This window comes from Ambystoma mexicanum, chromosome 3q, assembly GCF_040938575.1.
Source record: "Ambystoma mexicanum isolate Mex_15411 chromosome 3q, UKY_AmexF1_1, whole genome shotgun sequence".
NCBI classification, from domain to species: domain Eukaryota; kingdom Metazoa; phylum Chordata; class Amphibia; order Caudata; family Ambystomatidae; genus Ambystoma; species Ambystoma mexicanum.
This window is the reverse complement of record NC_090926.1, coordinates 1,193,246,423-1,193,271,977: the sequence shown is the minus strand read 5'-3', so window position 1 is coordinate 1,193,271,977 and position 25,555 is coordinate 1,193,246,423. Positions and strand designations below refer to the sequence as shown.

Genomic DNA, 25,555 nt, shown 5'->3' with positions numbered 1-25,555 from the left:
TGAGTGCGCCTGACTACAGCCGACCCTTTATTGTCCAGACGGATGCCTGCGACACCGGAATTGGAGCTGTCTTGTCCCAGTTAGATGACAAAGGGAGAGAACACCCTATCATATTCATCAGTAGACAACTCAAGGGTAGAGAACTCAGGTGGGCTACTGTTGAAAAGGAGTGTTTTAGCATAGTTTGGAGCCTTAGGCGTTTTAGGCCCTACCTTACGGGGTCTGCCTTCAAGGTCCAAACAGATCATAAGCCCCTGAAGTGGCTTATGCAGATGAAGGGTGAGAACCCGAAATTGCTCAGGTGGTCCATTAGCCTGCAAGGGCTAGACTTCACCATAGAGCACAGACCAGGGAAGAGTCACGATAACGCAGATGGCCTTTCCAGAAGGTATGTTGACCGTCTGGATGAGGGTGTCTATCCCGTGGGAGATTAGACACCCTCCACCTCAGTCTGGGGGGGCGACTGTGATGCTGGAAATGGGACAGGGCCTCTGAATCCTTGTCCTATTACTGTTTTTATCGTGTGTTCTGTCATGTTTTCTGCCCAGGAGTCCATTTGGGACTCCTGGCAGTGCAGCTCTCTTTTGGTTTGGTGAACAGACCCATGGGATACCCTTATGGCACCCATGGGTAGGGGGTACAACCCTGTGCCCCTAGTGTATGTTTTTGGGCACCTGTGGGTGGCCCACAGAGCAGGGTATGGGCTGGTGGCAGCTCCATGCTGAACTTGACAGGTGCTCTGGGTGTCCTCCATTTTGGGATACCCAGGCCCTGCCATTGGGATCAGTTGATTCCTGATAGAAAACAAGATGGCCCCTGTGGCCTCTTGCTTTCTATTGCCTGTTGTCTTGTTTTTCCCAAAGTCCTGGGAAGCCCTGACTCTGTCCCTTCCCCCTGACTGGCTGTTGGGTGGAAGTTCCATGTATGGTATTGTGGTGAAGGCCCAGCTAGACTGGCTGGAGCCTTCCCAGTGTCTGTATGTTGTGGGTACCTCCTGTGGGTGGGACCTGGGTGAATGGAGTGTGTGACCAATATACACTTCTTGTTGTGGTTGTCTGGTTTCTGGCATGTGAGACAAAGACTGAGACAGCCCTGCCCGAAACTGGCCTGAATGCAGTGTGTAGTGTTGAATGGCTGGGTACTTGTCCCAATCCACATTCCTTGTTGTGAGTGTCTGGAAGGGAGGAGTGTGGCCTGAATGCACTGTGTGCCTGATTGGCTGACTGACTGCATGAATGCCCTGCAGTATGATTGGCTGCTGAGTGTGTGCCAGCAGCGTGGATGAGAGTGAGGATAGTATATCTGGGGACCTCTCACAACTGGAAGGGTGTTCAGTTCAGAAGCGTTCAGAAGCTGAGTCTCCACTCAAGAGTAACTGGAACTGCTGATCCTCGACGTCCAGCTGGAAGAAGAAGACTTGCTGTGGCATTTGCTTCGACCGATCCGAAGGCTGTCGAATTCGTCGAGGGCTGACCCGAGAGAGGACCTGGTAAGGCGCCCTCTTCCCGTGCTCCGAGGGACCATCGAGCACCGCTCCATCTTCGCCGAAGCGCCCTGGAAGACAGATCCTCGAAAGGCTGTCGACCCGAGGCGGGACCGCCGAGGAGATCGAAGTGAAGCACCCGGACATCGACGCCGTCGAAGTCCATTGCCGTCGTCCAGGGTTCGCAGGTTTGTGGAACCGCTGGAGGCCCGTCGAAGTTGTGTTGCCCAGCCGTGGGAACCACTTGACGCCGTGCCGCCGACGATCGGAGCCGTCCGCTCCATTGCCTAAGAACATTCAATCGAAGGACTCTCTCGACCGCATCATCGACCGCTTATCCTGCCGGAGAAAGTCGAGGACGACCAACGCGCCGAGGAGAAACCTGCCGGTGGGTTTCCCGCCACCCGACGACCTCAAAGACTCGGACGACTCGACGCCCTTGCTGGGCTCCCGTCTCTACAATCTTTGCGGTCCAGAACTATTGTCATCGAGGTGCCCCGCACACCTCCGCCTTGCAGGACGCCGACGCCCCGACGCCCCGACGCCGACGAGCACCGCTCGGACGAAGCTGCCGCCTCTTCGACATCGTTCCACCTCGTTTGTCGACGGACGTTCGACGCCCCGTGCCTCCCGCTTGAAAGGGAAGGCATTCAAGAAGGGCCGTCGATTCCCCGTCGCCGAACAGCGAGTCCCTCGACGCTTGTCGACGCCTTTTCGAGGAACTCGACTCCACCAGGTACATTGGGGGGGTAAAAACATTATAGGGGAAAATAAGACTTGCAGAGCAATATATGGACTGGGTTTGAGCTATATCTTTCCTTACAGGTTGCCCAGGTGGGGGGATCTCCACACAGAACTGTGCCAAGTGGTAGGGGTCAGTATTCTGCCTATTGCTGAACCATCTTATTTTCTCTCCTCTCTCTATTGCTGGTTTCACTCTACTGGTCTGTGTGACATTGTACAGTATTGTTCATGCACTTCAATAAGATCTAGGGTGGTACCACTTTAGGATTGTAAATATTTGTCATTATAGATTTTGCCGGAGTACAAAGTGAGTTATCATGATGAATGTACATAACCTTAACTATTGATTATATAAAGACTGTGTTCTAAACAATACAGAGTGTGGATATTCCTTTGTGGGGGCTTGGGGATACACTGTACTTAAGAACCAGCCTGCATCACCTCCTGAGAAGCTAGGCCTTGATTGCTCGACCATTGCTACCGAATAGAGAATCTTGGCTGGAGTCTCCTGTGCCTCTCCTCGGTCGTTGAGATCCGTTCTCTCACAAAGGGTATGTAGCATTTCCTTAAGGAAAAGTTTTAATATAGTTTATAATTATTTAAATTACTGAGGATTCTCAATCTGACGACGGGGAATATTCAAACATGTGAATCTATGAAAGATCCAATTCTGGAGAAGGTGGGTGGTGGGGTGGGCCGATTTACCTGCAGCTCCGAGCTGCCGGTAATTCCAGCACCCCTTCCCCCAAAAATGCTGGTATTGGTAATGCTGGCAATTCCCCCCATGGAGTCCTATGGCATGAGGAATACCCCCCCTTACTGGTACTTGTAATCTGACAGTAATTCCGGCAGACCCAGTTCCGGAAACAGCAATACAGTTTGGTGGTTACCCGCTCGATTTACTGGCAGGATACCACTAAACTTGTAATGAGGCCTAATGACTTTCCCCAACTAATGCCCGAGGTGAACTTAGTTGCGGGTCACTATCCCATGATAAAGACCCCACCCTCAGTCTGCAAGGCTATACAATAGTTACAATAAACTTCACACATTTAGTATTTTATTGCTGTTTATTAGTTTGAGGAATTAACTGCATGTACTTTGCTCTACCTTTCAACAACTGGATACAATGGTTGCTATATTGCTTGTCAGGCTGCTGCTAAAGTCAGAATGTTTGGAATGTGCTGTATAACAGGAACTATATACTACATTCTGATTGGCTGAGATGATGTCTTTCTTGGAATGCATATGCTATGATAAGTTCTAAAATAGAGCTGTAGGCTAAAAGAAGGTAACAGTAGTGCAAGATGCATGACAATGAGCAGACTGGAGGGGAATATCCACACATATCTATGTAACGGGACACAAACAGAACAAGTCCGTTTGTGAGAAAAAAAAAATGTCACTTGTGGTAACTTCCTAAAGCTGCACCTATCTGACACTCTCTTTGTCCGTGTTTGCAGGGCCTGCCAGGACCACAGGGGCCTATTGGAATGCCAGGAGAAAAGGTAAGAACGGATTTTACAAATGAGCGTAAGGATTTCTGGCAGATTTGGGGTTTACCAGGCGTAACTCAGGAGTAGGTCAGAGTTATTCACTGTAACTGCATTGTGGACCTCATAGTCTCACTCCAGGAGTAAGACCAGAATAAATCAGAGGTACCACTGGTGCTTCTATATGATTCGGCACCAGTCTGTTTGAAATGTGATTGTGTTCAGCTGAATCTTGCACTGTTTTACCGCACCAAGGTGGAAGATTTTCTTTTTATCTATGTTTAGTCTTCTCAGTAGTGAATGCTAAGTAGTGGTAACATGCTATTCAATACTAAGTGAAGACAAAAAGAAAATAGCACTAGTATTAATATAGTATTCTGCTATTAATCAATAGAGTATTTAGCCTCTTGAGTGTCTTCCTACACCAGTATTCATAACAAGAATAGTACGGAATACTAAAAAAGATGCAATATAGTCTTCAAAAAGTTAAAAAGACACAATAAATACTAAATGTAGTATTCGACTTTGATAATTGCCTCGATATTGGCATACTATATTGACCAGTCAATATCACTAGTTGGGAGTCACATGTGCTTTATAGTGGCCCTGTGGTCAAAGTAGGACTGCCATTTTAGATGTCTGAAATGTCTCAGATGGTCAAATCCAAAAGGAAAATGCCTGTGAATGGGTCCTACAAAAATGTAGCATTATACAAGAATAAACTTCTGATTACATTCTTCAAGGGTTTTGGCAAGTCTCTTACATGCAAGTATAGTTCTGCCAAAAGTGGTAAGTTGTCATTGACAACAGTTTACCTTAGAGCTGTTACGAGTGGTCTTCTAAAGAGCTGACGAATCCGTAAGGATGGGTTTTTCTAAATAACACTGTGTATTTAGAAAATAAACACAATCATAGGGGGCATCAGCTTGTCCATATGTTGATTGGGATCAACACCATTAATAACTCCAAAACATATAAAGCATAGTGGACATGCAATGTTTAACACGTTGTTGCACAACGTAATGATCAAAGATCAATGGTTTGAATCCAATCGAAAGTCAACAGTGCTAAAAATGTTAAGACATCGTATAACTTGTTCAATAGCCAATGAGTCCTTGCATGAGTTCTCAATGTGCAGCTGCAACATGAAACCACCAGTCAAATAGGTACTAATGGGCAATTCTCTGATAGTTACGCAGAGAGGGCAAGGATTGGTTGAAGTAAGGCCACTCTGTGAATGTGGGCTGTTACCGTAAGTGTGATGGTTGTAAATAGCACACACTGTTTCTAATAGAAAGCAACTCTGATATGGCTGTCTCTCGTCCACGCAGGGTCCACCTGGCAAAGCAGGGCTGCAGGGACTAGCGGGGGCAGATGGCCCAGTGGTAAGTACAAACCATCGTACGGCTCAGATACTAAGCTATACAATAGGGGTCTGCAATCTTTAGCTCTACAGATGTTTTATATTCCATCTACCATCACATCTAGCCAGCATAGATAATGGTGAGGGAACATCTGGTTGAGTATCAATAATTGTCTCTTTGATAAATCAAGATTTATAAATGTGTTCAAAAGAGGGCACAGTTATTGAATGCACGCACAGCAACTGTAGTAAGGGCATACCATACCCTGCTTCTCCCTGCTCCCGTCTCTCCTTCCTCCTCTTCACTGGTGTCCCTGTTCCTTCTTGATGCATGTGGTTTGTTCCTCATTACGCATGCTGGCCCTTTCCGTATCTGTCCCTGTGCCTCCATGTTTCCTGTGCTTACGCCCACGCTGTTCCCTGTGACTCTTGATTTGTTTGTCCCATGCCAGCTTCCTCCTGATTGTCCATGCCCCCTTTCTTCCGGATTCCCCTGAGATGCCCTCATCTTTCTTCTTTCACCTGGGGGATCCCCCGTTTTCACTGGGGATACTTTATTGATTCTGTATCCTTGTCATTTGTTTGGTATGACCACATCGTCCTATTTCTTTATGCCTTAGTGATCCAACATCTCTGTCCTCGTCTCTTTATGGTTTCCCCTTGTTACTCCTTTCACATCGTTACCTGTTCTCCTCATTTCTTTTTCCATCCTTCCAGGCTTGTTACCAAACCATGCCAGATTCTTCCTTCCTTCCTCTCCTTCCAGTTAGTTATTGAAACCTTATCGCTTCTTCTTTATTGGACCCCTTCCTCTTAGTGTCTCATTGCTGATGGTGGCTTGTGCCTTCTTCTTTACTTCCTGTTTTGACATTACCCCATGCGCCTCTTTCATCTTATCATTTCTGCCTTCTTCATGTTTGTTCTTTACTTTATCCTTATTTATGATCCTAGTAAGTTTCCTTCCTTCCTCCCGGTTCCTTGTACCTCACTGATTCTTGTTCCTACTGCCTCCTTCATCCATGTTTTCCATTCTCATTTCTTCCGTGTTATTAAGCCCTGGTTGTTCACTATGTATCCTCTCCCCCTGTTCACAGTGCTGCTTTTCTTCTCACTTCCCATGACCCAAGCCTTCTGATTTCCTACGTTTTCTGTATCCGTTTCTCCAGTTCCCACTTTCTCAGAGTCCTTTGCATCGGCCCCTTCTATTCTATTACTAAGTTCCGAATTCCTCCCGGTTCCCTGTACCACATCTCGCTTCTTGTTTGCTCCCATTTTGCTTCCTTCCTCCTTTCCAGTTATGCCTCCTACTCCTTATTTCCTCTGATCCACCAAATTCACAGTGTTCCCCTTGGTACCATCTTTCATATTCGAGGCGTCTTCTTTCTCCTTGCACCAGGGGCGTTGCTAGGGGGGGGCTAAGGGGGCTATAGCCCCTGATCTTTTGGTTGTAGCCCCGGATAGAATCTCAGGAGCTACAGCCAAAAGACTAGCTAGCCCCCAGTCCCAACAGTGCCGACATCAGCTTAGCCCCGGGTCTTTTCCAGACCTAGCAACTCCCCTGCCTTGCACCCTGTCCGTTCTTGTTTCCTTCATAGCCTCCTAGCTTGACTTTTCTGCCTCATTCTTGTTTCCGGTGCCATCTTTTTTGTTGATTCTTGTGCCCAGTCCCCATCTGTGATCGCTGTGCCCCTTTCTCCTTGTTCCCTTGTGCTTCATATCGTCTCTGCCTAAGTTCTTTCCTCCATGTGCCTCCTTCTGCAAATTCCGCTACCCATATACCACTCTAACGCAGATAACACACACCAAATCTGGAATTCTGGTATCCCAGACCAGTATGGCTGATGGAGTGGTATTTTACGTCCACCGGTGCTATGTGCAGAAAATATCCGATCAGAGGGAAAGAACGAAAGAAGGAGGAAGCTCCTCAGACACACAGGGAACAAGGAACATTTTCTGGGCGGATGGCATGAGAGCAAGCCTGATTCCTGGCATGGCAAACTAAGCCATTGCGAGGTTGATACATTAACTCCATTGCACTGGGCAATAACAGCAGTTAGCATAGCATGGCCTTGAAGCTGGTGAATCAGGCATGAAGCGCTATATGAGTTTGAAATAGATGTGGAAGTATTTTCTTAATGAAGGGATGGTTTACCAATATTGTCTTGTATTTGCTTAAGATAAGCGAAATAAAATAATACTAACAATTAGTGAAATATCAGAACTTCCTGATAACCATTCGACCCCTGCCTCTCCTTTGGTTTTCAGGGTCATCCGGGAAGAGAGGGACCCGCAGGAGAGAAGGGCATCCAGGTAAGAGGAGACTGTGGTGCAGCCACTCAGCTGTTCACAAGGAGTGCACGGTCATGTCAAGTGTGTGATAATTGTGCACAGGTGTTATAAGCAAACATGTATTACTAAAATTCACAGCGGCCTCGGCTCATAGAATATGGAATTCACACAAACGTCAGGTTTCACGATTTCCTTCAGATTACGAGGTTTCCCCAGGTGTTATAGCAGTTCAGAAAAAAAAACACATTTTCCGACTTTTTTCCGACAGGTGTGGTCCATAGCTCCCTTTAGAGTGATCTTGTAGGCAGTAAATGTTCATGGAGCGGCCCAATACATATCAGCATGGGGAGGGGCCATTGGGCTTGAAGTCAGTGTTTCCAGATTTTAAAATGTAGCACTCCTGTGGACACGTTGTGTGACTGTGCAAGTCAGCAGTTATGGGCAGTAAAGCACCATGCGAAGAACATGAGGACTTGTATGTTTTAGGGGCCAATGTAGTATGGCGGCGCATGTGGAGGTACGCAGCACATTAGGGCACAGAAGTTCGGTCATAGCCTTTTTCATCCCCCAAAGGCCCAAAAATGGAGTTTGTACTGCAGTTGCCCATTGCTCTTGTGACCATTTACTGTTGGCTGGCTGGGTGGATGACCCGGCAGAGCTGCTGATCAGGTGTTAGGGGGTGACATGTGCCCTAGCCCAGTTGGCTTGAATCCATGCAGCAGCGTTTGCTGGCTGACTGATAGGGGAGCTGAGATCTCCATGGGTTCTCCAGCCATCAGGCGTTTAGGAAAGAGCACAGTCTCCTGCTGGCTTCTTGGGTTCTCCAGCCATCAGGCGTTTAGGAAAGAGCACAGTCTCCTGCTGGCTCAAGAATTTTCCTATATCAGCTGGCGTGGCTTTTTACTCCTTCTGTTTTGGGAGGTCTTGTGACTTGGTGAATTGGCCAATATGGGGAAGAAATATGGACACAGTGTCTACTGGCAGAGAATGCTGGCTGCCACATGCAGAAGCATGCAATGATCCGAATGATTTATTTTCAGCCAGACTGAGCTCCAATATGGAAGTCATGCTCTGGTTCTATAACTGCCTGGTCACCTGGACAGTTGAGGCTTATCGGGACTAGCAAACGTGCCCAGGGCAGGGAGGAAACTACAGGGGATACTGGCTGGATATTGGGGAAGCAGGAAGTTATGATGAGCGCTGCTGAAGATCATTCTGACAGGGGGTTTGGTCTCTGCTGATAAGGAACACAGTATTACAAGGATTCTAAATTCAAGCTAGGTCAGGATCGCTGTGCTACTTCACAATTAAATGAAGTACAATACAGATATACTGATATTGAATCATAATTGTTATAATTATGGCAAAATAAAGCATATGGCTGAAGAAAACAGCCAGGGACCTGATTACACAAACTTTGCACTGGTTCAAGTGCAACGTTACAAGTTATTAGCACTAGTTTGCCCTAGTTCAAAACACATTTGGGACACAGTGGAAAACCTTTGCACTATTGCAAGAATAACGTTGCATGGTATCACAGTGGAAAACCTTTGCACTATTGCAAGAACAACGTTGCATGGTATCAGCACTCGAACAAAGCTTGCCCTTGGCAACAATCTCTACTTTTAGTGCATTTTTGCCGCAGGGCAAAGTGTGCCCGATTCTTAATGCAGAATGTTGTTAGCACTAGGGCAAAGTTTGCCCTGGGGCAAACATGCATTGAACATATGTTTGATGCAGTAGGGCAGTGTTTGTCCTAGTGCTAATAACCCCAGCTATTCCATTTGATCTAGTCCCCTCAATTGTATCTCGCGTTATTTCCGAACCGTGAAAAGAGGAGGTTGTTCATGGTTCAAATCTATTGAGGTTTTAGGTGAGGATATTTAGAATAGATTTTGTAGACTCTGTAAAATTATGATTACTATTGAGAACCTACTCATTGAATGTCATAAATAAAGTGGTCCAAGAGAATTGCATTCGGGCAATGTGTGTACGAGTTCCTCTTTGAAGGATGCAGAGTCTTTTTATATCAGATGTTTAGATGGCCCTGATATATGATTATCTTAAGCTATTCTGGCCTTTGGACTAAAATCCCTCATGAACTTTCGAATTTAAAGAGAGTGAAGCCGTGTAATGCATTTTCCCCTGATTCATTTTACTAATGCACTGTATGTATTTTATATTTATTTTTAATTATTTATTTATTTTTACTTTGCATGGATGGGTTTCATTGCACGATATCGTGCTGAGTAATGCAACAAAATCAAGTATATCATTTGATAATGTTTGCCTGACGAAATACATGGATGAAAATGAAAATACACTGTAATTGTTTGACAAGTAGAATGATAATCTGTACTATGCACATTTGTCACACTTCAGTAGGCATTGCCCTTGCATGAAAAGCTTATTTCTAAAAACAAAAAGGATGTCTATACAGTTGTGTACACCGTTTAACCATTCCCTCATAGCCTGTCCCAAGTGATACTATACATGTTCCATACAGTACTCCTATCCAAAGTACTTATCCATAGAATATTTGTGTAGATTTGATTGTGAAATCTAAACGTATATTCTTTTTTCAACCTCTGAATGATGAAAGGGCAGTTCACTCTGCTCTTTCATCATGTGCCTGTGGGCATTTCAATCTGCTGCCTCTACATTGTACACAGTTGTCCACAACGAGCACATAGCACCCTGGGCTATCTAGCTGAAACCCGTAAACAGTTGCTATGTTGGCTACGCAAGTAAAAAGTCGTAATAGTTCGTCATCTTGGTTCTTCAAATGAAATAAAGGATTTTGTGCTTCTCTTTTAGGGGGGTCCAGGTGCTGCTGGTCCGATAGGCTACCCAGGACCTCGTGGAGTAAAGGTGAGTGTCTCGCTTTTTCTATTTATTTGTCTACAACCTTATTGTTATTTGTTACTAATTTGATAAAAGCATGAAGCTAACATCGAGTCCATTACACACAAACATATCTTAATTGCATAGTGAGTATCATTAGGGAGATTTGATCTCCCCATGTAAATCACCTGCTCGAATACATTCCAGGCCAGCGGTAACTGGAAAGTACAACCTTTTGGTGACTTGCTTAGCAAACACATGGAATGCCAACAATAAATGATGCTCTCTTTAGTCTTGGTCGCTTACTATTTATTAATTAACTTAATGCTCTGGCTTGTTAATGTGTGTTTGGTTTATTTGAACAGCAAGGATGTCAATTTTGACCAGAAATGACTGTCAATAGCACATTTAAAGATGGCAGACGCAGTCCTGCAAAGGGTGCACGTACAATAGCACAAAGATGAGAACAAGTAGTAGGCCTGTTTATGAGGGTTAAAAGATTAGGACATATACCAGGGTAAAAGAAAACAAACAAAAACAAAATGTATATAAGGATAGCAGTGACTTCCTAAGGTAACATTACCCTAAGGGAGCAAGTGCTTCAAACTAAAGAGGAGTACTAATTAAATGTACACAATTACGTATAATTAAGCATCACTGGAGGCAGTGGTAGGGAAGAGGCGGGAGATGGCAGGGGAGCCCCCGCTTTTGGCAGTAAGTGAAGTTTAAGCATGTTGCGGGCAGCGGGTTCCAGTGATGTGGCATGGGTGGGGAGAATGAGCAGAAGCAAGAGGAGACACTGGGAGAAATGGCACAGTGAGGTTCAGTGCAGGGGCGGTTCAGAGAGAACGAGATGGTGAGTAAACTCAGTTACAATCAGACAGGTATTGAGGAGCAAGACCAGTGATAGCTTTGTAGACTAGCAGAAGGAACTTGAAAAGAGATTGGAGGTGCTTGGAGAGCCAACCAGCATGTTGCTAGTAGGTGAAATATGGGGAGTATCTGGGTAGGTTGTAAAGAGTGTGGGGAGCAAAGCTGATGACTGTTGAGAGGAAAGAGTACAGAGTAAGGCCAAGGAGTAGGTGTGAGCAGTATTCAAGTTTCCTGAGCAAAAAAGTGGAGATTAGAGATTTTGTTCAGTGGTTAGTAAGAAAAAGAGGAATTTCAGAATGTTGAGGAGGTTTATACAAGCAGCAGACGAAGCGGTACAGGGGAAGTGTTGAGGGCCTTGTTGATAAGGGTCCCCACACCAACACCCTTCCCAATAGGTGTGGGAGAAGGTAGCAGAGTCAGTTTGGAGACATGCTAGGAGATCCAGATTTTTGGGATAGTAAGACGTGGACATTAAGGGTGATAAGAGTCGAAGTGGCCAGCAAAGTAGGAAGACTTGTTGCAGAAGCATTGTGCATTCCAGAGGCCAAGTGAAAGAGTTATAGGCAGAGGTGAAGTGGATTAAGTGTTGAGGGGTTGGTGATGAGGATAGTTGAAGTTGGAGATCCTGGGAGCTTGGAAGTGTCTTATTTGAGAGGTGCACGTGAGAAAAACGAAGATGGGGAGGGCAAAGACTGATGCAGACATTACACCAAGTTGAGGCTGAAGCGAGAAGGGAAGGCAAGAGTGAGTATAAGGAGAAACATAGAGAAATCAAGATGCATGATGGAGGGTAGAAGAAATAGGCATGTGAAGTCAATGAAGAAAGGGTAACGAGAGAGAGGGAGCGTAGCTGAAAGTGCAGAAAGGGCAGGGGTGAATGGCTGGCTGAGAAGAAGCAGCTGTAAGTTCTGGGATGGGCTAGAATAGGATAGGGCTATACCTAACCAAAAGGCAAATAACAGATCCAAAACAGCAATGTTCCTTGATCCTGTGAGGTTACAGAAGCTCAGCAGTGAATGCCCAGTAAGTGGGTGGAACTATCCCTTTGCAGGGAAGCAGAAGTCAGGTTAAGGGTAACCTTATTGAAGTCCTGGCAGGGGTTCTGTCCCTAACAGGCTCAAACAGGGAGCTGCCCTTTTCTGCTTTTTGCCCTAGGCTGCAGGCGCCTGGGCTGGATGCTCACAGAGACTGAATAAGGGAGGCAGTGTTTCACATGTTCCTCTGGGACCCAATCACAGTGTTCTAGATGGTTTCTGCACTTGCAGTTCAGGGAACTTTGTGTTATAGGCACGATGCTCAGGTGGTGCACACAATGGTACACATAGTCCTCTGTCAAAGCAGGATGTGCCTAAGATAAACATTTTGAAAAACGAACCTTCAGTCACATGACTGTAAATGACAAGCATAGTTAAAATGTTAAGTAGTCTGGTATATATCACTTCTGTCATTTCAGCGGCCTCTTGCCGCATGTTGATAGAGCACCCTCTTTTTAACCTGTGATGCAAGGTGTTATTCTTTCACTGTCTGTTGTTTGGCTGCATATGGTACAGAAATAAAGTGCATTTTATTCAATGTGGGAAGGCTTTAATAGAAGAAGTCTTTAATAGTACCACTAACCATGGATATATGACACATTATAAATCTATTGTGTATCTAGGGGTCTGCTTAAAATGTTTCATTACCATCCAATGTAGTGGATCTAATTTTATCGACTATAGAAGGATGTAAATGTTAACACTTGCCATGCCGTGCCATGATATTGACCTTAAACCATGTTATGTATTTTTATACAAATGTAAATGTAATGGCAGATAAGAAGCCTGTATGAGCTTATTGTCATGATCGCTGTTCCGGATCACTTAGCTACTAAGAGGCAGAGATATCAAGGATGTAACGACATGCCAGACATAAGAAAACCAATCTTTCACTGTTCACTCACATGCAAAATAATGGGTATGTTCACAGAAAATAGCAGTTCAATCAACAGAGAGGATACTAGGCAGTCATCCATCGTTGGTTGAAACATGTTCACTGTGTACCATGCAGTAATCAGTAACATATTCACTGCGCCCTTAGAATCAACACAATTTCCTATCCATTCACAATAGGCACTTGAAGCTCTCTCATGGTTTATTATTTGGGTTTAGGAAGCCTTTGGCTTTCTCCTTCCTATAGCTCTCTGGATATATGGAGATCTCAAGTGCTCCATAATGTTTACAAGTGCTCTAGATTAATCCAGCACTCTATAGAATGGTGTTCAAGATATCTAATACACAATGCATGACCTAAATGTTACCCACAAGGTCTAAGAGTGGTTGGAATTCCTTAAAATGCAGCGTTCTCTTCCCATAGAGGCTACTGTGTACAACTTTAACTGCTGCCTGTTCTTATTTCTATTCCCTTAGGGTGCCTTTGGAGTGAGAGGGATGAAGGGAAGCAAGGGAGAAAAGGTAAGACTTTAGAGGAGACAAATATTGAGGATACTGGTCAAGACATTGTGTGTCCGCATGAGATAAGATTATGTATTTGTGTTTAAACTGTAATCAAGATTCAACTTAGCTGTCAAACAATCAATGAGGTAGATCTCCCACTGTGGACTGGCCCCACAGCAGTATAGGCTTTCACTAGTTGGATCAGCTGGCTCGAGTCAAATGTGTAACCTACCTATAGGCAATTTCAAACATTTCCTGACATACCTGTATCTCTTTTGGATTAAGAGGATGGGGGGGGGGGGGAATGTCAGTCAAATATGTTGACATTTGACTAACTCCGAAGCTAGGCTATCAGCCTTTCATCGGTACAAAACAATGTGGACGTCTCCTGATTAACAAATTGATCATTTGTCTGGTAAGCCAGTAGAGCACATGGGGGAAGTCAACATGATATTCAGACATTTCTGCTGAGGCCTATATTAAATTAAGCTGGTTACACAGTAGGGTTCTAAAGGGCAGACTTAGTCTCATATGTGTTCTGAGTATTGCTATTGTACATGACTCCCAGTAACGAAATGCAACACAGGCTGGCCTTAGACACTGACATATGCCTCCAAATTGGTGTCTGCTCTTGGGCTGGGTTCAGACTTGGTTATCCTCTGTGAGTATTACGTCTCTATGCCATCAGCTGAATGCCAATGTTAAAACTGCTGAGTGGAATTCCCCCTTGACTCCCACATATACAAAGGAGTAAAGACCAAGGAGTTTAGATAGTGTGGGAGGAAGCAGTCAACTGTGTAAATGGTGGACACCCATGGAAAAAAACAAGAATGTCAAGAGGCAGCCTTCAGCCGTCAATGTATTTATTTTTCTTTACTTGTTATGCACCTTGAGCTATAATTCAGCTGTGCACGAATAGTGTACAAGATGTCCTTGGAAGGTTAATAGTGTTTTGTATGGTTTGCTTTCTCCAGTAAAAAGACTTATAAAGATTTATTTTGAAAGGATGAAGACCAGATATGCATAGCATTTTTTAAAACCTACAACAGTTCCATATGTTAATAACTTATTAAAAAAGAACATTTTGTTTAATTAAAAATAACAAAAAAATATCGAATTATTTTTTGTTTTTCAGTTTGGTGGGTCCCCGCCAAACCTCCTGTTTCCCTAACTTTATTACCCTACCCCAAACTCCTCCCCACCAGTTTGAATCCCTTACCCCACCCCATATATATTTTTATTACAAAATTCGATATGTTTTCGTTATTTTAAATATGTTGAAAATGTTGTTTGTTATTCTCATTTAGTTATTTTTACTTTCTGCCCCCTACGACATGCTGTGTCTATGGCTAAAATGTGTTAAATAAGAAACTGAGCAATCTTACTAAGGTGACATCTTTTACATTGATACAATTGCCTATTTATACATTTGTATCAATTAATTTGCATCTAGGCATTTACAATTTACACTGCTTTCGGTCATTTTTCATGGGACAAAAAATCAGATGTAAACATTGCTAAGGGCTTTAGAAATAACTCAAAGGGAGCTGGTACATAAAATGCACAGTTTTAAATGCATGAAGATGTAAATGCCCAAATGTAAAGACATGGACATCCCACTGAATATTTGTAGAGGTTTGATTTTCAATTCATTGCTCCAGCACTGTTCTGCAGCTTCAAAATGATAGTAAAAAAGAGACAAAACTAAAACTACTTATGAAATATTTTGTGTCACAGTTATACTTCAACTAGAAGTTGCGATAGGGATGTGTACAATTCATGAACATTGTACATGCAAGATATCAAAATTTGGAAAACTTCACAAAACTACTCTATGAACTTTGTTATCACAACATTATTTTAATACATAATCAACGATACATTTGAAACCTACAAAATACCCCCTCAAACACTTGTTCCGCCTCCAAATGCCATTTTTCTGCTTTTCGTTTTCTGATGTTCATGGATATAGTCGCGGTTAACAAGTGCATCGAGGAAAAAAAAGTATTCAGATTTTTCATTTCTGAAAAGCCTCACTGCAGCAATGCATCATGGGGAAATAGCTATAATTTTGAGAGAAGGAGCCACCCCCTTCTCAGTCAAATATTTAAAAAACTACTGGAGCAAGTAAATCCAAACCACCAACGGATCGTGAGTAAACGCTTCATGCCCTAGTTGTTTAGACTGTCCAGTGGTTTGGGCTGGGTTTGGCTGGTTTGGGCTGTGTGGTGGTAGCGGAAATTGACCTTTTTGTCATAAAAATGAATGGGTACTAGGGCGAAAATGCATTTTTTTGTTTTCCTATTAATCTTTTCATTTTTTAAGAAATGAGTCCCAATCTTTCTAGTCATGGAGGGAGGTCGATGTAAAAAATTGTCTTCAAACTTTCAGCCAAATCTGTCACACATTCTTATACCTTTTTTTTTAGCTTGGTAAATGTAGTCTTACCTAAGCTGCTTATTTGGCTTAGTAAATCAAACCCACATATACTTGAGTACGGCACTGGAGTACGGTCTCACCGCAGTTTTTACTTCCTCACTTGGTGAAAAGCACAAAGAAAGGTCCTTTCTACTGCCTGCTTCTGGCCCTTTAATTGTGAAAGAGTGTTTAAAAGAGTCTAGTCACGTAGCACTGACGCGTGTGTACGGTACTGGAGTACCGTTTCACTGCAGTTAGACCTTCGACAGATCTCTGACCATGGAGCAAACAGCCAGAGCGGCCCAGTGCCACAGGCACCAAGCACGGCTTCAATTTAAAACATCCATCCCTACGCCTCGACCAGAACTGAGGTGGCCCAACTTATTTCACTTTCACCAACTATTCTGCTTGATCCGTCACTCCAAGTAATGGGCACTGTATCAGTTCCTGTAATGACTTTTACTGAGGTGCTCCCTGTTACGATCTCTGCAAGGGCTGCACCAGCTGATGTGATGGACGCCTCAGCGGCGGTAAAGAGAGACTGTGTAAACCTTACCAAAACTGCTGCTCTACTTAGTAGGCAGGTTATGGTGTGCAGTGTTGTACAGGAAGAAACACAACTACATTGGGCAGTTACCCGCCTTCTGGCAATACTCCCCACAGTCCCAGCTACCATCGGCCAGCAGGCATGAAGTTCTGCTCCATTGTGCGAACAAGCCCAAGAAAATAAATCAAAGGGAAATCGTATAAACTGGTCAAACAATACAAAGGGAAGGAACCTGCTTGAATTCTCAGATGCTGAACTAATGGCAAGCACTTATATACTTTTTACTATGGCTGACAGGGATTGTGAGGGAAATTTGTTTGCAGTGGATAGCAACAGAGAGCGCTCACTGATCTATATTTGAGGGCAAAGACCTGACAGAGTTGATGGCATGTCCAATGAATATTCAATCACTCTAGAGGGAGCCTTGTACTTCATCTAAGCTGTGTATTCCTCTCGCAATTCAGCAGCCCTCTAATTCTGGCCCAGGGGAAGATGGGTCAAATACGTTAGTAGCACGGCTTACTCGCGATATTGCTAACATTTCACTCCAGTTAGAAAATAGTAGGGCTTCTAAAAGAGAGAGGAGCAATCATGAAGGTTGTAGCTCTCCCCTACCTACAACGTGGGATAACTCCTCGAAAACGTATAGGCTGTCGGAGCCTCTCACAACATCTGAAGCTTCTGTTGTTCAGCCGCTTCTTCCTGTGGAAGCCAGTCCCAGAACTTTGATGCATAATTCATCGAACATAAGAGCCGATGTGATGTCGGATACTGATTCTACCACTTTTGATTCAATTTTTATTCCAACAATTTAAATACACGTGAAAATTCCTCTAATTTTCAGACTCAATGTAGCCGTAAATCTGCACTAACAATATCGTTAGCGCTATTTTTAAAATTGTACAAGTCAATCAATGATAATTATAAAGATCAGGCAGCGTTGTTGGCTATGACACCCTCAAAATGAACATACATTGCATAATTCGTATCAACTATCCAAAGTAGATCAAACCAAGCACCCGAATCAGAGGGATTTCTTCAGAAACGTCCCTTTAAATATTTTTGTGGAGGCTTGGGTGGACAAAAAACTTCAAAACAATGCGACCAGAGAGATTTTAAAAATGTTTAAGGAACCATCTAAGGGCGTTTTTCCCCTCATAACGAAATAGCTGAATAACACGCCAGTAATTGACCTGCACATGTGCTTGGAAGATCAAATAAGTATGAGATTGCACCCTGGTGAGGAGTACTCTCTGGCTATAGATTCTTCGAAACAGAGCCCTGTTAACAACTTGGGATGTGAGCAGGGCCCTATGGGTGACCTGGGGATTATATTGACTAGTGAAATTGAGCCCCAGACCGAAGACAATGAAACCCATCCTACAACATTGGTAAATCTTGACACAGACATTGAAAGAACTGTAAATGAGCCAACAGTACCTGAAGAGGGCAACAACTATTCAAACTTCTACACTCGTAGAAACAGAAGACAGCTGACAAAAACTAATAAAAATCAGCAACAAAAAAAGACATAAATATGCTGCCAAACAAGTTGCCGAAGTCAAATGGCTCCAGAAAATTTCTGCAGAACTTAAGAGGTTACTTTCCAGACCCCCCAATTGAAACACAGAAACAGAAAAATTAAAATACGGTCACAGAAAGAGGTGACTTTGTGTCGGATGTAACCCATTTGGTCACCTTGAAAGAAGATCCATTTCAAATTGAGGCACATGTGAGACCGGATATCCTGCAGATACTGGATTGTGTCTGTAAGAGGATTCAATTCAGCACTACAGCCAAGTTAACGCCTAGTCTAGAATACTGAATGAAAACCCTTATTGATATATCTTTAGGTCCAGTTCATGCGTTCTGGATGACTACCCTTGTATAACACCCCTCTCTTGGAATCCCCCTGACCCCACTGAGCCAAGAAGTAATTCTGTTTTGCAAGTTTAAAAGGTTTATTTGATAAATTAAATATATATCACACTTTTTAATAAATTAATAATTGAATATCACACTTAATCTGATATGGTAAATATTAACAACGGAGAATCTGGCACTAGCACACTTCTTTAATCACTAATGAGTTGACATGAAATGGATAAGGTAGCACACTGGTAAACAGGAACAAAAGTATAATGTGGTAGAGGATGCTTTATGTAGGCTCAGGTGGATGCAATATTCAATGAATGCAGTACAGAAAATACGCAATATGATTTCAACCAAACAATGTAATCACTTTTCTCTGGCTACTCCCCTCCCCCCCTTGATGCAAGGCAAGGAAATGGAAGGAAAACACACAGTTCTCAGAAATGCAATCAACTGTAATTCAGTTCAATCCAGCAAGCTTAAACAGAAGTTTGAAAACACAGGCAAATGCTTTGATAGGTGCTAGCAATGAATGAGAAATATGCTGGAAACGCTCTTAATTCCCTTTTAGAGGTTCAGGATGAGTGGTATCTAGTTAATATTAGTCCAGGCTCACACTAGCAATGATGCAGGGATAGTTAGCAGGTTAAACGAATTTCTGGCAAATGAAATCAGGCTATCTCTACCGTTTTGGGGTCCTAGGAAAGCCTGGGATCTCAGCTTCCAAATGAAAGTTATTGCAAGTCTCTAGCCCAAACGGTTGCGGAGATATGAGTAATTTAGTAAAGGTCGTTTTTGGTTTTGTAAATTTTAAACGCACACTTTTTCAAAATGACAATTTTACTAGAAATGACAGGTGACAGATAGGAGGCAGTTCTACTTAGGTTAAATAGATTGAATTAGATGAATTTAAACTAAGAGATGTGTTCTGAGTTTTGCTAAGTACTCACAAGAGATTTTGAACAGGAAAGCGACTTGGTCACGATCTTCAGTCTGGTCAGGTCTTTCCGGATTCTGCTCACAGCGCCTGGTCTGGTCTCGGCTAGGCACAGCACTGCTTTCTCTCTGGTCTGGTCTCTGCTAGGCACAGCACTGCTTTCTCTCTGGTCTGGTCTCTGCTAGGCACAGCACTGCTTTCTCTCTGGTCTGGTCTCTGCTCTGGATAGATTGAAGTCTCTAGTTTGGCTTTCTGGAGTTTGATGGAGGTAAGTATGGATTTTTCCGGCAGGGCTTCCAGCGGCAGATGAAATTGAATTCCCTATGTGTCCTGACTCTCTGCTTTTATCTGTTTCTTGAGAATGGGTGTGTGTGTTGCATCACTAGACTTGCCCCTCTCACCTGTCATTGGTCAAATTTTCATTCCTTACTTGATTGGGGGAATGAAATGAAGTGTCATCATGATGAGGTCTGTTTATGATACAGAGAACCCACCCCTGTCAACTTTACACACAATCTATATCTGACCTAAAAACATATTTGCACAGGTACACATTTGTTTAAAATTACATATACATGGTGTGGCTGAATTTAGCCATGTCTATGTCCAAATCTGCTCATTCTAGGAGCTCGCATTCAAAGAGTGTACATAATTGACTTTTTAACTGCTTTTTCAATTTCCGACATGGACCCAACTTTACATACATGTGTGCAGGGGGTAGGGACATTAACTGATGAAGTTTCAGATTTTTAACATGCACACCTTTATAGTAATATCCACTTTTCCGCTAAAACCCCCCTGAACATACCACCGGTTCCTACCACGTCTTAAACTGTGGGCAGAAAAATCACAAGAATTATGGTATCATTTATAAAATTTTCACATGTCCGCACTATGAATTATCCCCCTTTTTATAAAACCATATCCTTGCTGCAGGGGTGTGTCTTTTCAGGTCACATGGTACAGAAACCAGTCTTTCCAGTTTCTGCCAAGCCAGCTTGCTTCTCACAGGCAGTGCCCCTCCCAGCTTCTCCAGGAGGAAGCCACTTTTTACGACGTCTGTAATAAAAACCTTTGCCTGAGTGGAGAGGGCTTTGTTCACTCTCTGGCAGAGCACAGGAAATTCAATTATCAGATAGATGGCATATCCTTAGTGTGGGCAGCAAAAGGAACATTGGCCTGGGAACATAGTTGTGACTCAAGTTTCACTCCTGATGGGATCCGTTGCTAGGCAAAATCAAGTTCCTTAAGCCAGACCTTCAGCTAACTTTTTGTTGCTTTTAAAATAACTTGTAATTTTACACATGCAGCTAGAATGCTGATTCTAAGTGCAAAACTATGACATTTCAACAGTTACAAAGGCATGTGACACCAAACATAGGTCACTCATTTAATTTAACATTTTCGATTTTGGTGGTTTTAAATCCAGTTGCAGTTAGGCTTAAGCTGCTGACTCCATAGCATTTTTGTTATAAGCATTGTTTTTGGGCTCTTCATTTCCCAGATTTTGTAGGCACACAAAACTCCATTCTGCCAAATGTCTGCTGGTGTTCAGTGAATATTTTGCACATGTTGCAAGGTTTGAAATAGGCATTTTGCTTGCCTTCAGAAAAACACACAGTGGGTTTTAAAACGCCGGCTTTTGGATAGTGGTGAGTACTGGTACTGCACCCATTTTTGGGATTTTCTTGGATTAATGCATTCTAAACAGGAATGGTTCTTACATGGTAGTAAATCCTTGCTTAACATTGTTTTGATGGGGCTCCTTACAGTAAGATTGTTATGTGGAACCCCACAAAAAGGGTTGAAACTTTATAGTGGTCCAATGAGTCACGATTTCAGCAACTTTTTGACATCAGTAAAAGTGGATTTTGTTAACAAAGACCTTTCTTTACCCTGGTGGGTGGCAAGTTAGGTAACCATTTTGGTGTGCGCACAACTGCGCAGCTTTCCTGGATTTCGGCGCACATGTGGGTTTTCCGCCATCTTGAATTTCCTAAGCCCACAGCACCAAATGTTGTAGCAGGGTAGCTTAAACGTGGGTCAGGACACCCTACAAGCCCCCCCACGTGACTGCACTTTGAGTTTGGGTCGATGGGGAGTCGCGTGCCCAAGGGTTTTGACCCACGCACCGGTCTGTCCGCATAATCTTCTTCCTCTTCTGTAGATGGCACAGTTCAGCATCTTCTTCTCCATCCGGTACTGATCGATCGGTTCTCCTCGCCGGTCCTGATGGGAAGATTGGGCGGTACCCCGGGCCCGTTGTGTCTTTGCTCCCGGTCTCCGGATCGTCCTTCTTGGTCATCCTTCATGGTTTCATCTCTCCTAGGATGATAAAGGAAGAGCGGCAATATCTACTCATAGACGATTTTTTTTTTCCACCACTGTTGAGATAGTGGGGCAGCATATGCATTTCATCGTAACGAAATATTACATTCTTATTTTGAAAAAAAAAAAAACAGCATCACTAGAGACAGTTTCATGTAAATCACAATATTTTAGAGACTAGATGTGGTAGGTTTTATGATTGGAACTGAATTAGTCTGATACAGTACCCGCTAGGATTCCAGAGGATTCCTCCCGTTGTTGCAGAGTGTGCCTGGGATGGCAACATTTCAACTGGTTTATGTGGACCCACTTGTCTTCCCCCTCTGCCGAACCACCTTTGGGGATGCGGATCTTGTAGGCCACAGGGGAGATCTTATCGACGATCTCAAAGGGTCCCTTCCATATAGGCAAAAATTTGCGCTGCTTGGCCTGGTTCCTTTGGAAGTTGTATAGATAGACCCGGTCTCCCACCTGATATTCCTTCCTGGAAGTTTTCAGGTCATAGTGGGTCTTCATGCTATCAGCCGATCTTTCTAGATTCCGCTGAGCATAAGCAAAAGCATGTTGGAGGTGTTTCCTTAAATTCTCTACATACTCATGAGTAGTGGAGGCATTTATCAGTGTCTGCTCCTGGGTCCTGTAGAGCAAATGCTGAGGAAGCACCATCTTGCGCCCAGTCATCAACTCAAATGGTGAAATTTTGGTTGCAGATGAAGGGGTAGATCTGATGGCCATTAGGACCAGAGGTAATCGGATATCCCAACTTGGCCCAGAATCTGCCACAAACTTCTTTAATATGCTCACAATTGTCCGGTTATATCTCTCTACTGCCCCAGAAGAAGCTGGCCGGTAAGCAATATGCAGCTTTCTCTTGACCCCCAGTATCTCCCACATCTTTGTCATTACCTCACTGGTGAAGTGGCTACCTCTGTCTGACTCAATCCTTTGAGGTAGACCAAAACGGGAAAAGATGTGGTTAATCATCAAGGCAGCTGCAGTTTCTGCCTTGCAATTTGGGGCTGGGAGACATTCCACCCACTTGGTAAACAAGCATGTCACAGTCAACATGTACTTATTCCCCCTAGCCGAGCGAATCACAGGGCCTACAAAGTCGATTTGTAAATCTGACCATGGCAGGGTCATCCCCCTCTTTTGTAAAGGTGCCCGGTGTGTGAGGGATGATGGCTGAAAATGTGCACACACAAGGCAACCCTTCAGGTACTGGTCGAGGTCCTGCCCCATGTGTGGCCAGTATGCAACCTCTCTTAAGATTTCCAATGTTGTGTGAAACCCCCTATGACCGGCAGTGGCCGCATCATGGGCGTGACTTAACATCAGGCTTCGGAATGAGGTAGGAACCACCCACTGATCGTGGCCAGCTTTGGATTTCCTTACCAGCAAACCGTCTTGGATCCGGAACATTTTTGGACATTTCATCAACACTCTTAGGTCCTCTTTCCCAATGTAATCGGTATCCGTCAGGGGAAAGTTCTCAGGGTCCTCAAGGTGCTGGTAAAATTTACCAATTATTGGATCCCCCTTCTGAGCAGTAATCAAATCAGCATCAGGGGTCTCCTTACTCCATTGTGCAATTGAGAGGTCGTTGTGAGCATTTGTCTGGGACCTAGTGATGGCAGTGACCTGGATTTCCCCCAACAGGGACTCAATCTCAATTAGATCCCCTTGGATGGCCCCGGTTTTGGCCAGCTGATCAGCTAAGTCATTTCCAGTTTTGTCTGGTCCCTCTACTTTGGAATGACCCTTGATCTTCTTCCAATAGATGGTCATCCCATTCGAGGTGACCAGATCATCAATGTTTTGGATCAACTTCCCATGTTTCAAGGGTTTGTTGTTAGCACATACCATGCCTCTGGTCTTCCAATTAACCAGGTGCTCCACGAACCCGTTCCGTACATAATCCGAATCTGTGATTATGACCAGTTCGTGGAGTTGATGCTGGACAGCAGTGAGGATGGCCTGATGCACAGCCATCAATTCTGCCACCTGACTACTTCGGGGACCAATTTTGTATCCAGCGGAGGGTTCTGGGGACTCATTCACCCATGCATTCCCTACGCCGGCCACCAGTTCTTTCTCCCCGTTGTTGTCGACATGGTAAGAGCATCCATCCACATACACAGTGGGCATTCCCTCACACTTGTCTTCTTCAAAGACTTTGGGGGGGGAATTAAGGTATGCCTCCATGTTGTCCTTTATTTTTAGACTTTCGTCCTCGAGACAGTTTTCTCTGGCACAATCATGCAAGTCAGCCAGACCTTGCGCGAGGTGACTCTTCTTGTTTTGGCCATATCTGACCTCCACAGGAAAGCCTTGCATTGACAGAATCCAGGAAGTAATTCGGGAATTACTCACATTTCCGGCCCGGATTTTGTCACTTTGGAGATATTGCAGAGGCTGGTGTGGAGTCTCCACTATGATGTGTTCCCCCTGGATAAACGGGCGGTAATTCTTCAATGCCCACACCGTTGCCAGGAGTGCCTTCTCACAATCGTTGAATTTTTCCTCCACAGAGGATAAAGTTTTGCTCGCATAGGAGATTACTTTATTGACCTTGTCATGCTTTTGATATAATACTGCCGTCAAGCACGTATTAGAGAACCCCGTCTCCAGGAAGAACTCCTTGTTTCTGACAGGGTAAGCTAGGCAAGGCGCTTGTGAGAGGCTTCTTTTGAGTAGTCTTACTGCCTCGGCTTGTTCTGGACCCCATTCCCACTTGACCCCCCCCTTCAGGAGATGAATCAGGGGTCTGGTGATCTCTGCGTAGCCCTCAATGAACTTTCTGCTGTAATTAGTCAGTCCAAGGAGGCTCCTTAGTTCCCGCAGAGTTGTGGGGTCTTTCAGTTTCTGAAGTGCTTCCACTTTCTTTTCCTGGGGACAGAGACCCTGAGGAGTAATCTCATGCCCCAAGAAATTAACACGGGTTCTACACCACTGTGCTTTCTGAAAGGAAAGTTTTGCTCCGGCGGCCCTCAACTGTGTCAGAACATAACGGATCTCTGCTATGTGTTCCTCCACAGATGAACTTTTGATGAGGACATCATCTACATAAGCCAGGTTACCCCTCGTACCCAGGTCGGGCATGGCCTTATGTAGGAAAATATTGAACTCATTACCGGAGTTAAGGTATCCGAAGGGAGTCCGGGTCCATGTGTACTGCTGGCCCCCAAAGGTAAAAGCCAGCTTGTATTGGTCCTCCCTACTGACAGGCACGGTCCAGTATCCATTGGTCAGGTCTATTGCAGTGAATACCTGTGACCCCTGAATCTGGGCCAGCCCTTGGTCAATGTAGGGAAGAGGCCATCGGGAAGTGTGGACCCGTTTGTTGAGCTCCCTGAGGTCAGCGCAGAGTCTCCACTGGCCGTTTGGCTTCAATATTCCCAGCACCGGATTATTGAAGGTGCTGTGGACTGGACGGATTATTCCCCGGGACTCAAGGTTCTTAATTATTTCAGTAAGGGACTCCATTGATGCGAGAGGCAAGCGATATTGCTTCACAAACACTGGAGTCATGCCAGGGTCCGTGGGGATTGTTGTGGTGTGGATGTCGGTGCGACCACAGTCATATGAGTCTACCGCAAAGAGATCTTGGAAATCCAAGAAAACTTGTTTCAACTTTTGCTTTTGTTCCAGAGTCACACAGGCATCAGCTAGGTTGACTCTCTCTTCCACCATCTGCCTGAAGCCTGGAAAGACTTCTGGTTTGGCTATCTCCGCGGCCTCCTCCAGCTGGGTGGAGAAGTCCCTGGTCAGAGTGCTGATTTGGACCGGAGGCTTCAGGTGGGAAAGGCAGCCCTCATGGACCTGGAAAATCACCTCATCCCTCCTGAAGTCACAGGTCACATCTTCCTTACCATAGGGGCAGGATGTGTACACCAGGAAGTTCCCCCCATGCCGGGTAAAAATCCTGTCTG

The 25,555-nt window shown here is 44.3% G+C and overlaps 1 protein-coding gene across 3 annotated transcripts in view; it reads left to right on the top strand.

Annotated features, from left to right (window-relative positions):
* COL5A3 (collagen type V alpha 3 chain) overlaps positions 1–25,555 on the top strand; it is an 899,023-nt gene that overhangs the window by 467,683 nt on the left and 405,785 nt on the right. For all 3 annotated transcript variants that reach the window (XM_069604041.1, XM_069604040.1, XM_069604039.1), the window contains 5 exons: positions 3,691–3,735; positions 5,052–5,105; positions 7,349–7,393; positions 10,190–10,243; positions 13,495–13,539. In XM_069604041.1, the coding sequence (XP_069460142.1) occupies positions 3,691–3,735; positions 5,052–5,105; positions 7,349–7,393; positions 10,190–10,243; positions 13,495–13,539 (243 nt within the window). The remainder of the gene's footprint in view (positions 1–3,690; positions 3,736–5,051; positions 5,106–7,348; positions 7,394–10,189; positions 10,244–13,494; positions 13,540–25,555) is intronic.